At 47.7% G+C, this 21,001-nt stretch overlaps 1 protein-coding gene across 4 annotated transcripts in view; it reads left to right on the forward strand.

The window, feature by feature from the left end:
• The window catches only part of LOC144153684 (uncharacterized), a 163,729-nt gene that overhangs the window by 33,150 nt on the left and 109,578 nt on the right, over window positions 1-21,001 (forward strand). For all 4 annotated transcript variants that reach the window (XM_077685354.1, XM_077685355.1, XM_077685356.1 and 1 more), the window contains exons 2-4: window positions 14,751-14,853; window positions 15,561-15,584; window positions 16,511-16,537. In XM_077685354.1, the coding sequence (XP_077541480.1) occupies window positions 14,763-14,853; window positions 15,561-15,584; window positions 16,511-16,537 (142 nt within the window). In that variant the 5' untranslated portion in view covers window positions 14,751-14,762. The remainder of the gene's footprint in view (window positions 1-14,750; window positions 14,854-15,560; window positions 15,585-16,510; window positions 16,538-21,001) is intronic.

A 21,001-nucleotide genomic window follows, 5' to 3' on the forward strand; every position in this document is an offset into this window, starting at 1 on the left:
TGCTGCCATTGCACTAGGATTGCGCCAATTCCAACATTGCTGGCATCAGTTCGGATTTCTGTCTCGCTAGAGTCGTCGAAGTGGGCCAAGATGGGTGCGTCCTGAAGGCGGGTACGTAGCTCATCGAATGCCGCTTGCTGCTCCCCTGTCCAAATGAATGGCACATCGTTTTTGGTAAGGCGCGTTAATGGTTCGGCAATCTTGGAGAAGCCTTCCACGAAACGTCTGTAATACGCGCAAAGGCCTAAGAAGCGCCGTATCGCCTTCTTGTCGGTGGGCAGTGGAAAGCAGCGCACAGCAGCTGTTTTGTCGGGATCGGGTCCGACGCCTTCAGCGCTGACAACGTGTCCAAGAAATTTTAGTTCTTTGAATCCGAGATGGCATTTTTCAGGCTTGATAGTTAGATCTGCAGAGCGGAGAGCTTCCAGAACGCATCTCAGTCGCAGAAGGTGCTCCTCAAATGAACTGGAAAAAACGACCACGTCGTCTAAGTAAACCAGACACGTCTGCCACTTAAGCCCCGCGAGTACAGTGTCCATCATACGTTGGAAGGTTGCAGGGGCGGAACACAAGCCAAACGGGAGGACTTTAAACTCGTAGAGGCCGTCAGGTGTTACGAACGCCGTCTTTTCGGGATCTCGCTCATCTACCTCTATTTGCCAATAACCAGATTTCAAATCTAAGGACGAGAACAATTTAGCATCACGGAGGCGGTCTAGCGTGTCGTCAATTCGAGGAAGCGGGTAGACGTCTCGTTTGGTCACGCTGTTCAATTTGCGGTAGTCAACGCAAAACCGAAGCGTATTGTCTTTTTTCTTTACTAGAACTACGGGAGAGGCCCACGCGCTCTTAGACGGTTGAATAACATCATCATCGAGCATCTGCTTCACCTGACTCTTGATGATTTCCCTTTCCCTTGGCGCCACCCTGTAAGGTTGCTGGCGCACTGGCCTGACAGATTCATCCGTGAAGATGCGATGCTTCGCGATGGATGTCCGGCGCACTTTAGATGACGTGGCAAAGGAGTCGGAGAATTCTTGGACGAGGGACTTCAAGGCCTCCTTTTGCGCGGTCGAGAGTTCGGGGTTGATCTCAACGGGTATGCACAGAGTCGCTGCCAGTGTATCAGATCGCGTCGTTTCCAGAGCGCTCACGTGCGTTACGTCAGCGATCTGTTCAATGAACCCGATGGCGGTGCCTTTTGCGAGGTGCCGACGCTCGTTGGCAAAATTAGTGAGCAAGACAGGCGTACATCCGCGTTGTAGCCTCACTAATCCTCTTGCTATGCAGATGCCTTTCTCTATGAGCAACCGGATGTTACCTTCGGCAATAGCAGCACAATCGTGGAATGCATCGCTTTTAACATTCACGAGCACGCTAGTGCGAGCTGGTAGCGTGACATCGTCGTCAACGATGCGCAACGCCTTGTCACGCTCGTCTTCCACATGACTGGCAATAGCTCCTTTGGTAGAAAAGCTAATTTTAGATTTCTCCAAGTCGATAATTGCTCCGTTGGTCAACAGGAAGTCCATGCCTAGAATTAGGTCTCTCGAACACTCCGGAAGAACAATGAATGCATTGACATAGGTGAAGCCGTGAATCTTGATTCGGGCAGTGCACCTACCGACGGGAGTAATCAAGTGGCCTCCAGCTGTACGAATTTGAAGGCCAGACCAGGGGGTCAGGACTTTCTTTAAAGTAGCGGCGAGAGTTTGACTTATAACCGAATGGTCCGCGCCAGTGTCAGCCAAGGCAGTCGTCTCGCGGCCGTCGATGTCCACACGTACGTCACACGATACCGGTTCGGCGTAACAGCGACTGGGACTAAGATGACCATTTTCTTGTCGTCGTCGTCGTGGTCTTCGCAGTGGAGGATGTTGGCGGTTAGCGACGTCAGCGGCCTCACCTCCGGAAGTCGCTGCCCTCAGTTTCCCCGGTTCTCGGGGCTACCAGGGCGACGGCTGGTAGAACCTGGCGCGACACGTGGACTCAGGGATCTGCGTCGGATGGGAGGAGACGGTGACCGGGACTCACGGCGTATGTGAGGAAACATGTTCTGACGTCCGGCGATGTACTCCTCGATCTCCCGGGGTCGTTCTCCGTATTTTGGGCACGGTGCGTTCGGCGAAAATCCCCGCAATCCAGCCCGACGGTACGCACAGGTGCGGTAGACGTGCCCTGCTTCCCCACAGTGGAAGCAGAGAGGCCTGCGGTCGGGGGCACGCCATACGTCGCTCTTCCGGGGTGTTACATCCATCTGGTAAGGCACGTCGCGGGGTCCCAAATGTACCTTAGGCTGCGGCGAGACGGGGACGATTGCGGGCGGAGAGCAGTAGGCAGGGTTCCTCAAGGTAGCCGCGTACGAAATGCGTGGCTCCTGTCACGCCATGTCTGCTTGCTCCGATGTCCTCACAGCTTGGCTGATTTCTTCTCTGACAATTTCGGCGATGGACACCGAAGCAGGTGACTCGTTTCCCAGTTGAAGGCGGTGGAGCTCCTCTCTGACTATTTGCCTCACGATCTCGCGGAGCCCAGGCATTCCGAACTGAGCTACGTTTGACACGGTGGCTCCTTCGCGGTGGTATTGCCGGGCCCGTTGCCGAAGCGCCCTCTCGATCGCCGTAGCCTCCTTAATAAATTCGGAAACGGTTAATGGCGGATTCCGTACTAGACCGGCAAAGATTTCTTCCTTGACCCCTCGCATGAGGTGCCGCACCTTCTTGTCCTCAGCCATATCGGGGTCTGCGCGCCTGAACAGACGAGACATGTCTTCGGCGTATGTCGTGACGCTCTCATTAGGACGCTGACTCCTGGCTTGGAGCGCAGCCTCCGCCGTTTCTTTGCGGTCACCGGTCACGTAAGCCGCAAGTATCCGCCGGCGAAACTCCTCCCAGGACGTCATCTTGGCCTCGTAGTTCTCAAACCACGTTCGTGCGCCTTCCTCCAGAGCGTAGTACACATTATGTAGCTTGCGCTCCTCGTTCCATTCGTTGAACGCGGCGACGCGCTCGAACTGCTCCAGCCAGTCCTCCACATCTTCAAAGCTCTCCCCATAGAAGATCTTCGGCGTCCGTGGCTGATGAACCACGTACTGAATGGAAGGGGTAGGTGGAGGAGGTGCATCCACGACGCCGGTGTTTCGCCCCGTCATCTTCCGATTCCGGTCAGCCAAGGGCCCGCACTCCGCAGGCAATCCGCGTAGGCGTCGGCTGATCCGCTCGTGAACTGGTGTAATTTCGGTACCTGGCGGCCTTGTAGTCGGCGTCCTGGTAGGACCGGGTATCATGTACCCCGCAACTCCACCACTTGTAACGGTGAAAGTGAGCACTGGGGTTTGTAGCAATAAAGAAAAGCACTTTATTTAGAGGGCGAACTTGTGCCCGTAAGTCTGCTGTCACCGCTAGCTACAGCGTCCACCGAAACTGCTCCTTCGTCTTTCTCTTCGCCTTTTTCTCAGCTGCTGGCTTCAACGTCCTCACTTCGAATACTGGGTGTGGGCCGCGGGGTCTGTCTGGCAATGATGATAATAATGCCGTGGCAATATTTTATTCAAATTGTAGTCCGGGAACCGTGTACTTGCAGGGGAACGTTTAGGCGCGGTTGGGAGAGTATTTAGATCACATACTGATTAATCGACACAGCCTTGATTAGTTAAATTTGTGGGACCTATGAGCGGACAAATGTGCGTTATTTTAGTTCCCTCTCGCTGTCTGTTGTTCGAGCCCACTTGGAGGCATGATATTGTGAAAAAGCAAAGGCTCCTGGATTTTACCGGAAAGCATTACACAGTCCCGCTAGATGCGGTCCCTGCTCGAACAACTCTGCTCTACTCTTTTAAGCAATTATCATAGAGGGTACTGGCGTCTGTTAGGTGCCACTGTTTCGAAAGCGATCGATTCATTAAGTGATCATCAACTCCCAAATGGGCACATCATAATATCTTTGTACTGACCTTCACTGAACAGCGTCTCCCGTTTTTTTTACGCCTACACACAGCGTCCCCGAAAAGTCCCACTCGATCATTCTCACGTACAGAGACATAACTCAACATTACTGCCCCCTCCGCAGGAACCTAGCTCCCTCGCACACTTCACTTACGCCAGCGGCAGGTAAAATGTGACGCCTGGTACAAACACACCCTTTCCCTCTCTGCACTCTTGTGCGCACCCACCCACATCAATTCGCTTCCCTAAAGCCCCTCATGTGCGCTTTAAAAAGATGTGCGCTCATTGTGCACTCATGTGCACTCGTGTGGCGCGCCGGACACTCTTTTGCACTCCCTATGTTGGCGTGTGCGTGACCCCAGCGCTCCTTTCCCCTCCTCCTATCACAGAAAGCATGCTCTGGGGAGCTCTCACCTGGCCACACTAGAGGCAGTCACGGGAAGAGCCCTGGTCATCGCGGGGACCCTTTGGGCTTCCGCCACCCCGCTTCCCTGAACCCAATGTTAAATAAAGTGGCGCTACTACTCCGTTGAGCCGTTCCTAATTACCAGTGTCGGTCAGTGCGAAGTTGAAGCTACTTCACCAGCAAGCCTAGCCAATCTGTCTCCCCATCTCACCTCTTCTTCTCCCTAACTTGGCTTTCTCCCCATGCACATTGGGTTACGGCAAAGGAGTTTTCTGCGTACACGGGACCCCCTGAATTTGCTTTAGCTTAGCCAGACAAAACTTCGTATATATATATAAACGTAGTAGACCTTGTGGTTTGTTAACAGCCCTTCGAATGTTTTTTTAAACACTTTATTACACTGCCATATAAGTTACTGTAATGAAACGGAAGAGGGGGGGGGGGGGGCGTGACACGTGCGAGCTATTTACCCGCGCTTGAACGACTACAAAAACGAGCGTTAAGAATAATATATCCCATAACTTACCCGATTCCCATATAGCCCATATTTATACACCCCATAACATGTACCACATTCATCCCCCGCGTAGCACATTATATCACGAACTTCGGGAGATCCCATTCTCATCTGTCTGTGACTACAAAAATTGCATTTTTAGTCAACGGCACAGTAACGTATGACTAGAGGACGGATTGTATGGCATTAAAAAGTCGTGTTCTAGGCGCCAAAAGTAGGCAGTTAAAACAACGTTTTAGACCTCCAACGTCGTAAATATAGGCACCATAGATTTTTACAGAAATACAAATAATTTCAAACGATGACGTGCGCGACCTGTATGTACGACACGAAAACCAAAAAAAAATGTTGTCGTTTACGATGGAGCAAAGGCACCAACAGTTGAATGAAGCCGTTAGATTATCCAATAAGACTGCAGGAATAATGCGACCCATTGGCCTAACTGAACAAGCTCTCTGCTCACATGCATGTTCAATGGCCCTTGTCGCTTGCCCGAGCGTCACATATAGTAAAACAGGCCTAAACAAGAATACTTATGAGCTGAAAATACTGATTAAAAGGTTTTGTGTGCCAAATACAATTTAATTACGACACAACAAAAACAGAAAATATAGTAGGCGCCAGAGAGACGACGATGTATGCAGAAAATAACGTGCTCTTACACGAGGACTGTGTCGGTAGAAAAGTAGTAATTTTCTCGTGTGGAATGATATTATCTGAATTGTTCAGCCAAGACGTCCCAACACTGCCAAATATATTTCGACACACTGGAGGACCATTTTTCAAAATTGTATAGCAGCTGAACAGATTTTTGATGGGAAAGCGTGTTTTAGAACCCGTCGGCTGTGCGAACGTCAGGGCGTAAGGAAATGCGGCTACGCAGTTATGCTTGGCCGTTTGCTCTTCAACATAAGAATGATCTCCTAACAAAGACGTGTTCGATGCTCAACGGTTGCTTTAGAAATAAGGTTGGATTTAAGAATGCTTTTAGAAATGAGGATGCCACTGCACTATTCGAAAAAAATCAGTTTGTAGAACACGCAGAATGTCCTCTAAAAATCACTGTGGAAATTCTCGAAAGATTGGCAAACTACCACCAACTCCAGATTTTTGGATTCAAAATTGTGCCGCATGTCAATAACAATGAGCCTCTCATTCCACTGATGCTTGCGGTTTTTTCCGGGTGTTGGTGGAACTAGATGACCCCATAAAGTTCCGAACAATCAATTCTGCCCGTTAACATGAATAACGATTTCAAACTGCACTCGAAAGCATAACTTGAAGCTAGATAGGGTTCAATTATAGGCATTTTGCCAATCACGGCAAAATAGGCATTTATAGGCACTAGGAAAAGTCATGAAAACACTTCGTAACCTCTAAACTATTTTCATATATCAAAGTGCGTAATAGGAGTGAAAGGAACAAAATGGACATTAGCCTAAAATTTCGTCTCTGTTCGTAACTGTTCCCTCCCCTTACCTTTTATTTATTGACCGGCTCGTACGACGAGACAGGCTACAAAGGGAAATTCCAAACTTCCTGTTTGTAAAAAAAATCGGAGTGGCTTAGGTCGGCTGTGCCAGGATATACAGGGTGTTGCGACGATAATTGGAACACTTTAAAAAATTTTCCTGAGCGATCCGCCGCTCTGTTCGCGCTCAAACTTCACACGAAGGTCGCATTTTGTGGTCTATTTTGTTTGACACCGGGAACAACAACGGTACTTACCTGTTTATTCTGAAAATAAATAAAAACGATTTTCGCCTATGGGAAAATGGCCGCTGATTTGGACGTGCGAGCCAGCGCAAGTTGATGTTGGAACGACGGAACCATCTGCAGAGTGAAACGCATGTTTGGGATTCACGTACGGAGCCAAATGGTGCAGCAGACGATCAGAAAATGCACCTAGAAATGAGCTAAAAGACGATCAGAAAACCCGGTTTTCGGGCTCGCACGTCCAAATCGCCGCCATTTTCCCATAGGCGAAAATCGTTTTTATTTATTTTCAGAATACACAGGTAAGTACCGTTGTTGTTCCCGGTGTCAAACAAAATAGACCACAAAATGCGACCTTCGTGTGAAGTTTGAGCGTCAACAGAGCGGCGGATCGCCCAGGGAAAATTTTTAAAGTGTCACAATTATCGTCGCAACACACTGTACGTAGCGTGAGCTAAGGTTCAGCTCGTTTTTCTTAGGTTTCCTGGTTGTCAAGGATTAGCTGATTATCATGCTTACTGCGGCTAAAACGATTTCCACTCCAATCCAATCCAATCCAATCCAATCCAATCCAATCCAATCCAATCCAATCCAGTCCAGTTCAGTCCAGTCCAGTCCAGTCCAGTCCAGTCCAGTCCAGTCCAGTCCCGTCCCGTCCAATCCAATCCAATCCAATCCAATCGCGGCGGTGGTGGCGGCTCCGGCGTGCCAGCTGTGCGCCGTGAGACGTCACTGCTTATCGCGCATGCGCAGCACGGCTCTCCAGGAGCCACACAAAACTGCTCAACCTCGGCTAGTGTAGCTCACGCTACAAAAGCGTACGGTGAAAGCTGGTTGAGTTATTTAATGCGAACGTATGGAATGCATTACCAGTTAAACTGAACTTGGAAGAAATTTCCGATTTGCCCGTAAAATTTTTTACTTGTATAATCAATATGTATAGATAGCTACGTAATTCTTATGTTTCGTTTTTTATTTATTTCATTGACTATGATGTTTAACGCCCTAGCGCGACAGAGGCGATGAGGTGCGCCTTTGAAACGGGCTCCAGATTGATTTTGTCCGCATGGAGATCTTTAACGTGCGTAGAAATCTCAAGCACAGGGGCGTTTTCGCTTTTCGCCTCGATCAGAAAAGCGTCCGCCGTGCCCGGGAATCGAAGCCACGCCCTTGGGGCTTTGCTTTTCGGCGATTTGCCTTGTTGTACAGTCCAATAATGCATTTCTGTATTAGACTGGATAGTACTTATTGGATATTGGTCCAAATATTTGCTGTAACATTTCTCAAAAGCATTCATAAAGTTGTCTTAGGGCGACGAATGATGATTACAAAATCTGTAACGATATTGACATTGTGAACAAGAGCGCCGAAAACTTACATCAGGCGAACGAGGCACGTAAGCGAAATATTATGGTTGTATGTATATCAGGCATACGTTCCGAACTCGCTCAAATGATTTTATCCTCTTTTTCGGCGTAGGCTTTGTTTGCAGGCTTGAGTGACGTGATCATATATCTCGTCTACTGCCCGGTACTTTCAATCGCAAAAAAAAACGCATTTGACACCCCGTGGTAGCCCAGTGGCTAGGAAAATTTATGCAGACTTCTTAGCGCAAAAAAAAAAAAAACCAAACAACACAACAGAAAAATGAGCACGAGACAGGTGGTGGACATCTTGCGGTTGTACTCTTTATTCTTCTCTTGTGTTTTCCGCATTTTTGCCCTGGGAAACATGCATAGGTTATCATAGTGCCAACTTGCTTAACTCTCTGCTTTGATCAGTGACTATGGCGTCTGAGCCCAAGGACGCGGGTTCGATCCCGGCCACAGTGGCTGCTTTTCAGATGGAGGCGAGAAGCGAAAATGTCCGTGTGTCGATATTACGGCGCATGTCAAAGACCGACAGGGGGTTGAAGTTAATCCGGAGCCCTCCAGCACGCGCGCCTCATATCAGAGGAGTATCTTTGTCGCGTTAAGCCCCATTATAGAAAACTCACTCATTTCCACTTCAAATGTAATCTCAACACAAGAGGGATAGAAATTAGGAGTGGTATCTGGTACGACGAGGTAATCATGCACTTCCGCTCTTGGTCCAGGGCTCTAAGTATAGAGGGAAAGCCCTAACCGTTGTTGTTGACAGGGAGCTTAAATTTTGAATTGTGGGAGCTTTGATAACACGTAAGTGTATTTTCTAAAGCTGGTTAAACCGAACCGACTGTTATCACTGACGAGCAAGGAGCTCCAAGCCGGTGTTTGCACCACTTACTTCGGGCCATACAAAGGGCGTGTTGTAGACGGTCTGTACGATTCATATTCTCGCGTCCGTATACTGCGAGCATATGGGCTCTGTAGACACCTCTTGTGGCTGTTCCATCAATCCCTTTAGCCCTTACCTCCGACCTATTTTCGGTCACCTCATAGCGTTCTGAGAATGGAGCACTGGATGGGTATCAAGCCACGCCGGGGCTGTTCGAGCAGGCGTGCGCGCAATGCACGCGGCTCGGACGCGTAGATCATCGCTGGAGACCGTAATAGCTTCATAAACTAAACGAGAGCAGCATCTCGCCGACACTTAAGCATTGAGCGTGAATTATTGCAAGGCTTACCGTAAGAACAAAAGAACGCGAGTATGTTATTTGCGTGACGATGGGGCGGCTCAAGCGTGCGTCGGGAGAGCGTTCGTTGGACATACGCGAAGCCGCTGGTTTCCTCACCAAGTGCGCTTTCCTTTCAGTTGCACAAGGTGTCAAGACTTCGTATGCAGCTGCTAGATGCCCGTATTGGGCGTCTTCAGCTGTCCTATCAACGCGTGAATAAGGGTGCACGCGCGAGCGTTTGACAGGTCGTCCCCGTGCTTGCACTCGTGCGTGGCAGTATCTCCGGGCTGGCTCTCAAATTGATTTCGTGCTCGGCTTCAATAACCCGTCAAACCATGCGGCAGAAGCTGCTGTTTATGTCTGCAGGAGCAGAAGACGAGGCAGCTTCAGAGGGCATGACTGATGTAGACGTTTACCGCTGTGCTACTGCGCTATTCATACTTGTACCCGGTACGGCATCCTAATTGTTGATAAACTTTTCCCAATGCACTCCGGAAAATGAGGACGAAAAATGCGAGCTTTATGTCGCTTTCTCTTAGCGTTTGAAACACACTGCGTATCCAGCAAAGAATGAAAGGGCTAAGGAAACCCCACAATTTTAAATGCAACAGCCATGATTCCTAGCTTTGGTGCACCTTAAGTAGCACTCAGCTTTGTACGATGACAGCACATTCACACCAGGTTTCAGTCAACTATAACTTTCAGCAGCCCAAACCTAAAACGGTGCTTGCTCGGCGTTTGCTTCGGTGTCGGGAAAAACAAGACGACGTCTTGATAATGTGTGTTTATTCGTTGGGTAGCAGCCAGCAGAGTATTATTTCTGCTCTGGAATACGAGACCTTAAGTGGCATATGCAGCTAAGATCCCAAATAGGTGCATTCCCTCTACAATTTCTACAATTTGAACACTTTTATGCTAAGCGAATTATCGGTCGAGTCCAGGAAGAATTTGTCTGTGGCAAAATGTTGATTGGAGAGCCTCTGAAAAACTAACCTTAGAAACAGCTTACCATCGGTACTTAAAATGAGCGCCTGCTGTACTCCGTGAATGCTGCCACAGCGAGGCAAGCGGTGTAGGCCGTGTGAGTTGAGTGACACCAATGCAGCATAAAAGCACTTCCTGTATCATTGTCAAGTAATAGCGTAATCTTATTGGCCTCAAAATAATGCAGGACGATTTCTATCACCACCGTCGATACTCTATTCCGTACTTGCCCTGGAACTGTCTCGAAATCATGAACGGTACGTTGAAATAAATTTCTCCTCAAATGTAGCGGGGTTCGCAACAAAAAACTCCGGGTGTAAAGCTGCTGCGTTTTTAATTATGATATAGAAAATACTCTCTAAGTCGCCTTTCACTGTAATGCTGTTCCATCTCTGCACACGGCTTCCTTTATGCCCACAATTGACTTGTGATTTCCTTAACTGTGGTGGCACTTACTATTTTCTCACTCAATTACTAGGCCGTAGACTCCCCATAGCAGCCCATTATACCGTCGTGATGCGTGTCCAAACTTTGTCACCCAAAGAAAAACGTGACACACTTCCAAGTCTGCGCGTTTGTTGCCATCGAACAGAGCGCGAGCAGAACTGCGTTCGTGTCGTTGTACTGAATAGCCGCTTTGTACACTGCATGAAAAAAAAAAAAAGATATGTACAAATGGTTGTTCTTCAATAGTTATATTTGAAATCTCCAGAGGGACACAACCATACCGTTCGAACGTCGTTTTTCGTTCCTCGTGCGGCGAACGCCAGGTAAGAGGAACGCATACATGTCGAATAGGTGGGGAGGTGACATGACGTTATGCGGCGTCAGAGAGGGCGGTACCACACTAGGATGCTGATAACATGTTTCACCTCCATATTGTAAAGTCGCATTTGTCAGACTTGCCTCCTGTTTCTGTCTCAGCTCACAATGTGCAGTCTCGCATTGCTCACTATTCTCTATCAGGTTGCTCTACAATATGCGTGTTTAATAAATTTACACTATCAGAATCAAAATTTTAGGACATGTATCTAGGCCCAGTTGCCCATTCTTACATTTTTAGGGCCCGTCGTTGTGTCGAGATGTATTCTACCAGATTTATAGTATCACGCGCGCGTGAAAATTTCTTGTTGGTACTTAAAGGGCTTTCTCATAAAAATATTTAAATACCCATGAGTGAAACTTAAGCTCAAACTGACACAGGGACGTTAAACGGAAACGAGAACAGCCCTTATGGGCTCGGGCTGTCGGCGTCGCATATCGTCGTCGTCTCATGTCGTCGTCTTGTGTCGTTGTAGCACCATGTGGTCCCGCTACTGAAACACTGGGCACTCGTTCTCCAACACCTCGAGCTAGAACGTGACGAGTACAAAGGGAACACGCCGGGACAATTGTTTTCCAACGCCTCGCGCTAGAATGCTTCGTGCTTCAAAGTCAAGAGACTTAGAGATAAGCTGTATACCTCCACCCCCGAATGGTTGCATATCTGTGGGCAAACACGCCAAGGCACCAAGAATACCTTATACACTGTCGGCTTTGCCCCTCGCGGGGTTTCACGTGATGGTTTCATATCCGTATTCAAATACGCCAAGACGCCAAGAATACAATTATGTGCTGCATGATCCGCCCCTCCCCAGGTTTCAGGTTAGCGGAGATGGCCCGGGATTGTTTAGCATGTGGTGACACTCGCCGCGCCTCCAAGGAACTACGATTTACGGGGCAGAATAAAAGTGCTGGGCAAAATGAATCACGAATTTGCATTGAACATTACCGCAAAAATAATTTGGGGATAACCAGGTCACAAGGAAGAGGGTAGGCATCACCTTAGAGAAGTCGAAAGCTGCGTTTAGAGATAAGAGACACTATCGGGCAATGCATGTGTCTCGTGATAAATTACGTTTATGTGCAACTACATATTATTTCATTTACAAGCAGGTACCAACGGTCTTTAAGTGTTCCGGAAAGATATACCTTGGCGACGACCCGCCGCGGTGGCTCAGTGGCTATGGCGTTGTGCCGCTGAGCCCAAATACGCGCGTTCGATACCCACACACGGCGGCCGTTTTTCTGCTGGAGGCGAAAGGCAAAAATGCCAGTGTGTTCGAGATATCGGTGCGCGTTAAATATCCCCACGTGGTCGAAATTAGTTCGGAGCCCTACACTACGGCGTGCCTCATCGCCTGTGTAGCGTCGGCGCGTTTATCTTCACAATCATGAGATGAATCTCGGCGATTAATTCAAATGACAACGGCGATACTTCCCTGGCAATTCACAATCATTTCCCGTTATCGCAGAGAGATGCGAATCAATTCTTCCTAAACGTACAGACGGGGACTTAATTTTCCGGACCACGCGAATGAGTGGCAAAAGCCACCGATGCGCACTCTTGAGGCCTGGCACCTGTTGTCGAGACCGGCGCGGCGTGCATGCGCGTCCCTTTTTACTCGCTGGCACGCAGATTTTCTCGCTTCCTGCCACGGTACTGCGATAGTCACTGAAGCACCGCAGAGTGACGCCTTTGTAGCATTCTCTTCCTCACGATGACACATTTGCGGCCTCATGTGACAATTGCGCCGGCTTTGGCGCATATGCTCTTGCATCCTGATAAATGCTTAGGCGGAAGAGTTTGTTTGGTATTTTTTGTTTTGCCGTTTATACATGCTGAGACTATAGCGGCTTCCGAACAGCGTCGACGAATAGAGCGTGTATGAAGGGCAATCGCAGGGTGCCGTTCTATCGACAACGAAATGCCGGTGCGATTAATCGCGAGCCTTTATTCATCATCTTTATTTTGTATGCTACTTGACCACTGAACTTATCTTTTAGCGCGCTTTCAGCTGTCGCTAAACAAGGCATATTCAAGGTTTGTAAAAGAAATTATCGCGTTGTTCTTTTTGTTGTGTACCTACTTTAAATACACCCAAAGAAATACTCGTATAAATTTTCTGTTCGCTCTTAACGTCGGCATTCGTCAAAATGGCACCTCGGGTTCCCATCTAAGAACGCCGTCGGATTATTTGCTACTTTTCCGGGAAGATTATTCGCTCAGGGCCTCCCGAATTCATTTGGCACAAAGGAGCGGGTATTTAACAACTGCAGTAATATTCAGCGTGTCCTTCCCTTCTGTTTTGGACCTTGTCTTTCCGCTCCTTTGGCCATCTGCAAGCCCGCCTTCTTACCCTATCGGCATAACTTGCTCGCTAACAGCATTCTTCGATCTATCACTGAGCCCGGAAATTTCCCTTTGAGGAGTGCCTTCTAGAAGTAGCGAATAATCTGAGGGCGCTCTGCGAATGGTACCCGACGTGCCATTTTGACGAATGTCGGCGTGCAGAGCGAACAGACAATTCAATGAGTATGTCCTTGCATAAATGTTAAGTAAGGAAGCAGACATAAAAAAACGAGATAATTTTATGTAGTAAACTTGAAAATTTCTTACTTTTTTGGCAGCGGAAATCGAACTGAAAGCAAAGCCCAGTGGTCGAGTAGTATACAGAATAAACAAAATGAACAAAGGTTCGCGATGCATGCCGCTGGAATTTCGTTGTCGATAGCGCAGCACGCTGTGATTGTGCTTCACGCACACTTCATTGGACGACGCCGTTCGCAAGCCACTAGTATCAGCCTGTATTGACGATAAAGCACAAAACAGAAAAATACCAAACAAAACATTCCTCGTAAACATTTATCAGCACTTGCACCTAAGCCGGCGCAATCATCACATAGGCCGCAAATGTTCCATCAGGATGAAAGAACTGCTACAAGGCGTCGCTATGCGGTGCTTCAGTGACCATCGCACTACCGCTGCAGGAAGTGAGAAAATCAGTGCGCCTGCGAATAAAAAAGCACACACATGCGCGCCGCGCCGGTCTCGACAACAGTCGCCAGGCCTCCAGGGTGCGCATTTGTGGCTTTTGCCACGCGCTCGCATGGCCCGGAATATTAAGTCCCCGCCTGCACATTGAAACTGTAAACCGGCAACGGCGAACTGCTATTTCGATTGGTTATAAAGCGCTCATTCTCAAACTCATGCGAGCACGCTACTGGGGCTTGATGGCACCGCATCTCGTAGTCTAGTTTTGTGTGTCTAACAGAAAGATTGCGATTACAGATTCTGTTACCAGAGCGCTTTGGGTGTCGGAAATTCATAGAAACAAACCAGGCACATGATATCGCAGCTGTTACAGCTGACACCACGCCCAAACTTCGTTATAAGGGGAAGAGCGACCGCACATAGATAAGAACGCAGACGGCCAGTACATAGGTAACACTCCTAGATCATTGCGGCTGAGTTTACTTCCACACTATCAATAGAGACCTTCGAGATTGGCCATAGTTCTCCTACCACGTGGCATGAAAGGGATAAACCTGAGTGATCTAGCCCGACACTGTTGCTATGGTAACAACAACGGCGGATAGCTTCTGAGCTGTCGGTCCGGGCAGATATCCGTAACATCGGTATACCCTTTACTGGGTGACGCCGTAAAAAACATTTCATAGGAGTTTTTTAGTTGCTTCCCTGAGGCAAAGTATAGTACGAACTAGAATTGCTGGTCGAAGGTCAATATGTGTTGTTTGTCTTTGCAGCGTCTTGCTGTCATGGGTGGCCCTCGAAACGACCTCTGGTTCATTTTCTCCAGCCTTCTCCTTTTCGCCTCACCCTGCCATGGGCAAAAACTCAATGCCATAGGTGAGAATGTTCCTAATGCTTGCACACTATATTGATAATGCAAATAACAGGACCCTAAGTTCTCTAATTCTCGTGAAATAATGTTGTTGTCCTCTTAGGGGAAAGCTACAGTCAATAAGACCTCTCTAGCCATTATATTTTATGCTTGTTGAAAGAATACCCGCTTTCACGCTTGCGCGCGGATTTTATTGTAAAATAAGTTACCCTGCACTTAAAGGCGCGGTGAAGGTAACCTGTAGAAGTCTTAGTTTGTGCTTCATTGTGTCAGTAGACCCATCTATTTAGTGACAGGCGGTAAAGTATAATAACTTTCTAATAGCAGACAACAAGACGCGCACGCTTAATCTCCCGCTCACACATAAGCCTGACGAAAAAACCGTAAACGTACGGCATGGCGACCCCCTCACTTGCTCGCTCTAGTTATTGAGAAGGCCACCGTCTGCGTTGCACCGACAGCAGCTTCTCAAACACAATGAGCAAGAAGTGTTGTGAGAAGTCACCGAATATAACCGGGTTCTTGCCTTGTTTCCCTTTTGTTTCAAGTTCAGCTAATTTTCCAATTCCGCACATAGCTACAAATGATTCAGCGTGGCATGACATATACATCTACAATCTTAATGTGAGGTTACATCAAATATGACCGATAACCGATAACAAAGTTTTGTTTTGCTCATCATTCTAAGCATTCCTCCACGCCTTTTTTACAGAAAGCAATGGAGTATTCTTCTCAGGTGAGCCATTAATTTCATTATTTTCTCTATGGGTTGCTTATCCTATCTGATTGCAATGCACATAGGTGTGATAAGCAGAATTTACGTCTGATAAAATATTCCTTCAAGTATAACAAGCAAAAAATAGAGAAAAGAAATAGGTGGTGCCTATGCAATTCCAATTGCAACATTAAAGAACTTTACATGAGTAATTCTAGCATGCGAACGTAAAAAAGACGAAGGCACGTTTGCAATAATAGTGTATGTCTAGCACTAAAAAGCTCGATTAGCAAAGCCTCAGTCTCAGTATAAATAAGAAGAAGAAATCGATGTCATGAGGATGGTAATGAGAAGACAGTCGCACCAATGGGCACGTTTCTGGTGTCGTTGCTGCATGCTGCTGCGATAGACTGTGACGGGCCTACCTCTGCGACAGCTGTGACAAGTGATTGCCCACGGAAGTACGCCTCAGAAAAAAAATATGCAGGGGAGCCAAAATTGCCACCCGGCGAGCAAAAAGAGACGGCAGACAGAGCGTTAGGCAAACGCAAATAACCTCAGCGCTGGCACTGCTCGCTTTAATGACCTTGGAGTCCTGGCGCAGCCCCTATCTTCACGCGCCATCTTGGAGAGCTATTGTTTTGTGTAGTTAATGATAAGGAAAGATTCCTATTGTTCGGTCTGTAGAAAGTTGTACTTGGTAAATGTACTATACTAGGTTTACAAAAGGAGTGAAACAGCTCTTGCACAAACGATAGTTCATGAATACTTAACACAAAAATGCAACAAAGATGCGTGCCTTCTTTTAATCCTTTTCATGAGATTTGATGGCTATTGAACTGTACCGAATACTTATGTACGTCGAAAACAGCTCGGTAAGTTGCAATTTTTAAGGAAATGTGAAGGACAGGCGTTCTTAAGAGTTCGTGCTCGCTTTTCTTTTCCAGGGCTTCCTCGGCCTCCTTCCGAAATAAGTGAGTGAAACTGCTTCTTACTTGTTTTAAGCTCTTCCGTTGCATTCTGCGCAACTTTGGCCCTGTTCGTTCTGTTTGGTCGTGATGGTCGCAGTATCGTCAGGCAACGTAATTTATGTGCATGGTTGAGGGCTATGGTGAAACTGAGGAATCATAAATATCGAAAAACTAAACCTGTTAGTGCTGGAATGCTACTATGGAACGGTGCGGATGTGTGTGCGTGCGTGGTTGCGCGCGTGCGTGCGCATGTGTGCGCATGCGTGCGCGTGCGTGCGTGCGTGCGTGTGTGTATGTGCATTTGTGTGTGCGTGTGTGTGCGTGCGTGCGTGTGTGCGTGCGTGTGTGCGTGCGGGTGTGTGTGTATGTGTGTGAGAGAGAGAGAGAGAAAGATGTGTGAATTTCCGGAATAATGAATGCAAATAAAATTTGCGGAGTTGTAAAAATTCCCTAACAGATGCAAGGGTAATGACTTTTGCGTGAAGAACAGGACAACCATAAAATAAACATTGAAGCAGTCGCGTCTTCAGGTTCGTCTTAGTGTTCAAAGAGCTCACAACACAGGGCGAAAGCAACAGAGAACGCAAGGCGCTGTCGTCTGCCTTTCTTTCTTATTGCCTGTGTTGTGGGCGCTTTAAGTGCCAAGACGAACTGCTGCCAACTTGTCCGTTCACCGGGAGTGAAGGGTTGACGCTTAGGAAGCTGGCTGTTGGCAGATATCTACAGTACCCGCTCAAAGGCTTAATAGGCAACAAACCTAAGATGGACGAGATTACGGCAGTAGTGAAAGTTTTCTATGCGCTTTTGAATGCTGGCACCATTAAGGGGGCCATTAAAAATACAATTTTTTTTTATTCGAGAGATTTCGTGTGTTGTAGTGCCCCCAGTGCTTGTGTGGAAGCAAGCGATGCTTTATTCACTGAGGAATTAATTATTTGGTGGACAGTTTTGATTCCCACGCAAAATCGCGTGTTTTTGCGACATCTGCAATGACATGATATGTGGTAGGGAGCCTGGTTTACCGTTGGTCAACCTAGATGGCGTCACCATGCCGCGGCGGCCCGAACTTTTCTGCGTATGTTTTTGTCCGTATGTGTACCCAGCTTGTTTTTCTTAGCGTAGAAAACAACCGTTTCATGAAACATGGTGTTCGCTTGACAATTAGGGTCACGTGAGACACCGTAGCTTATGCCAATCGACCAGTGTCTTCTGAGATATTCTCAATGCACCGCAGTGCTGTCCAGGTAAAACATCATAGTGCGCTCAGAACAAACAGCAGTACGCAATAATACTTCTATGTTTACGTGTACTTCCGTAACTTTCACTGCTTCCCCCGCCATTATTACTGCTATAAGAAGAATGTGACCTAAATGTAAGCGCAAATAGCCCGCACGGCAAGCTTATGAGCCCTGCTAAATTGCGGTTGCTTTAGCCGGCCTTAGCCAATCGAAGAGCTGGCACATATGACATCATAGGTTCTGTTGCGGGAAATGAGCTAGTGAGTCGTATGGCCATTCCTTTTTTTTCCAAATTATATAGCTTATTTGAGCGAAGTTTACCTTAAAAGTGGGGACAGTGTGATTCTAACGAGGCGACTTTTGAATCAACTAAACATGTATTTTGTCTGCATGGCCCCTTTAAGTCAGAGAGCAGTACTGAAACAACTACATTGTACGCGAGGTTCCAGCTGTAATTAAACCGATGTGAGAGGGCGCTCACACCGACGAAGAAAGGGCAAGCCTCCGTATGACACAACTGCAAAACCACGATTCTTCTGAAAGGCAGAGGGGAGACTACGCAGAAAGGTTGGGACATGATTTCGAGGATTCCTCAGGGCATTAGGAGCTCATGAAGCGTAGAAAACTCTGACCTTATTCTTATTCACAAGAAATAAAGCGCTGGAGAAATTGCGACACACTGTCCCATTAGTCTAGTCACTGATGTACAGGCGATTCTGGCGGCGTATCGTTACCGCATCAGCAGCACCATGGATTCCCAGCAACTTAAGGAACAGCCTAGATTTCGGAACGGTTCTTCAACGATGGATCGCATTCGTGCCATCTATAAATAATGAACAAATCCACGTGGTACAATTACGCTCCGTGAAATGACCTCCAAAGATTACGATAAAGAGCTCGACTCAGTCGGCACTGACCGAGTAACGGAAGCACTAGGCGACCAGGAGGTACAGAAGAACCTTACGAAGAGCTCTTTGAGAATGCGTAGGTGCACGGGAATGACAATAGGTCGTGCGAAATCTACGGAACTACTCATCGGCAAGGGCGTCAGACAAGGAGACACAACCTTTCGGAAGCTTTTTACAGTCTGATTTGGTTGGAAAGTTGGTTAGCTTAAAGTGAAATGGAGTGGATGGAGAATGCTTGAGTCACTTGAGATTTGCAGATGACATTTTTGTCTTCAGTGAGTTTGAACACAACGTTCGAAGGATGCTGCAGGACGTGTACTCAGATATGTCTCCTGTAGGCCCACCGATTGTAAAAATGGGAAAGTAACGCTAAACATATGTGTGGAAAGCCTTCCATCCCGAATGGTACAAGAAAGGCTAAAACAGTAGATGAGTACAATTACAGTAGACAAGTTATCTGCACTGATCGAAACTACAAAAAAGGAGTGAGTTATGAACATGATATGGACTCGGAGGCAGTCGTCGAACCCTTTGAAACAGTGGCTAGGAGGTTACCCGTGTCACTCAATAAGAAGGTGTACTACCACGGCGTTTTTACGGTGATGATTTGCTGGATACGAACAGTGGTCCTACTGAACAACTATAGAGGTAAATTATATCAGCCAAAAGAGCCACTGAAAGAAGAATGAAAAGAGTCACGCTTTTAGGAATCAAGACAAATGCGTCGCACTATAGGAAAAATTAAGAAAAAAACGGGGACCTCACACATAAGTGGCAATAGAAGTAAAGCGAAGCTTCTCACTTTTGCTACGACACTGAAATAATCAACTCTATGTTTTTACTAGGGGCGTAGAGTTCTATGCCGTCGAAACATCGTGCGGAATTGTCGTAACCTTGTGGTCCACCTCGACAGTCACAAATTCGCGGTTTCCTCAGCGAAAGCGTTCCTGCCGGCCAGCACGATGTTTAGACGCCCCAAGTCCCTATGCCAGGGAGCGTGATACAGGAGTGAAGAGGGCTTCCCTCGGGCGCCAGCTGCGTCCTGGCCCTGAGGGGGCGATACGCTGAGGCCAGAATTATCCAGTGTTACTTCCAGCCCCCTTCCACACCTCAGGTAGCTTCCCCGGCCGCCACGCGGATGCCAGCATTATCCAGCGTGAGGTAAAACTCAGCCGCTCGCCCTGCCAGAAAGCAGCAGCAGCAGCAGTTCCCTGGAAAACCGGGATGATGGGCAAAGAAAGCTTCGCTTTAAAAAGTTGAATTGGGCTGAGCGCGCAAGTCGGAAAAGGGAAAGGCGATGAACAATAAAAGCAACTGAATGGTGGCTAAGAGACAGGTCGAGAAGTAGAAGACGACAGATAACTTAGTGGTTGCTTGAGATGAATAAATTAGGGGTATTGAATGGACTCAGGCGGCGTTGGACAGGAGGGGTGAAAGTCTATGAGAGAGCGTTCTAACAGCGATGGGCATAAATAGACTGATAGTGAGGGTTAAGACGGCCATGGTCATCGACATTCTTCTCAGAGGCGTTTTAGTTTCAAACGAGAGTATGGTAGTTTCAGAGCATACCTCCAGTGAAGCATTGTAATGCTGTGATGGTACGGAAATTTTGATGTACCGGTTTCGTGTGATCACAAAACACCAATCCTGGTGTGGGACCCGGGGCAATCTTGGTGGTGTGCCATTCTTCGCAAGCGCGTGTTACCTTTGCGTTACTCCGCGTATGAGGGAAGTTGGTCCCGAAAATACCACTGAAGTTGTGGTCCCTACTAATGTGGCCGTGGCAACCCTTCGCTCGAAAATGTTGTCTTGGCACTGAACTTCGCGTAAAAGCTGCTATATACATAGATTGATGGATTATGAGGTTTAATGTGCCGACACTACACAGGCGATGAGGCGCAGCGTACTAGAAGGCTCCGGATTAATTTTGACCACCTGGGGATCTTTAACGTGCGCCGAAATCTCGAACACATGGGCGTTTTCGCTCTTCGCCTGCATCAGAAAAGCGGCCGCCATGGCCGGGAATCGAACTGACGTCCTTGGGCTCAGCAGCACAACCCCGTAGCCACGGCGCCACCACGGCAGGTCAATATGCATAAAAATACTTGTCCTCGAACTTCGACGAAATCGATTGCATGCTTCAATTCCGCCGTAGAAAATGTCCATGGCCTGAAACCTTGCCCTTTTCGCGGTACGCAAAAAGAAAAGTACACGTGAATGTTTTCGATAGCGGCTCAATTCAGATTGTGCCAATTTTCTCTTAAGCAGAGCTAGAGGTGTGACTGCATATAGGTATAAATTAGAAAGAAAACAACTGGGGG

This window comes from Haemaphysalis longicornis, unplaced genomic scaffold (genome assembly GCF_048455015.1).
Source record: "Haemaphysalis longicornis isolate Haplotype H1 unplaced genomic scaffold, Haemaphysalis longicornis Haplotype H1 scaffold_9, whole genome shotgun sequence".
NCBI classification, from domain to species: domain Eukaryota; kingdom Metazoa; phylum Arthropoda; class Arachnida; order Ixodida; family Ixodidae; genus Haemaphysalis; species Haemaphysalis longicornis.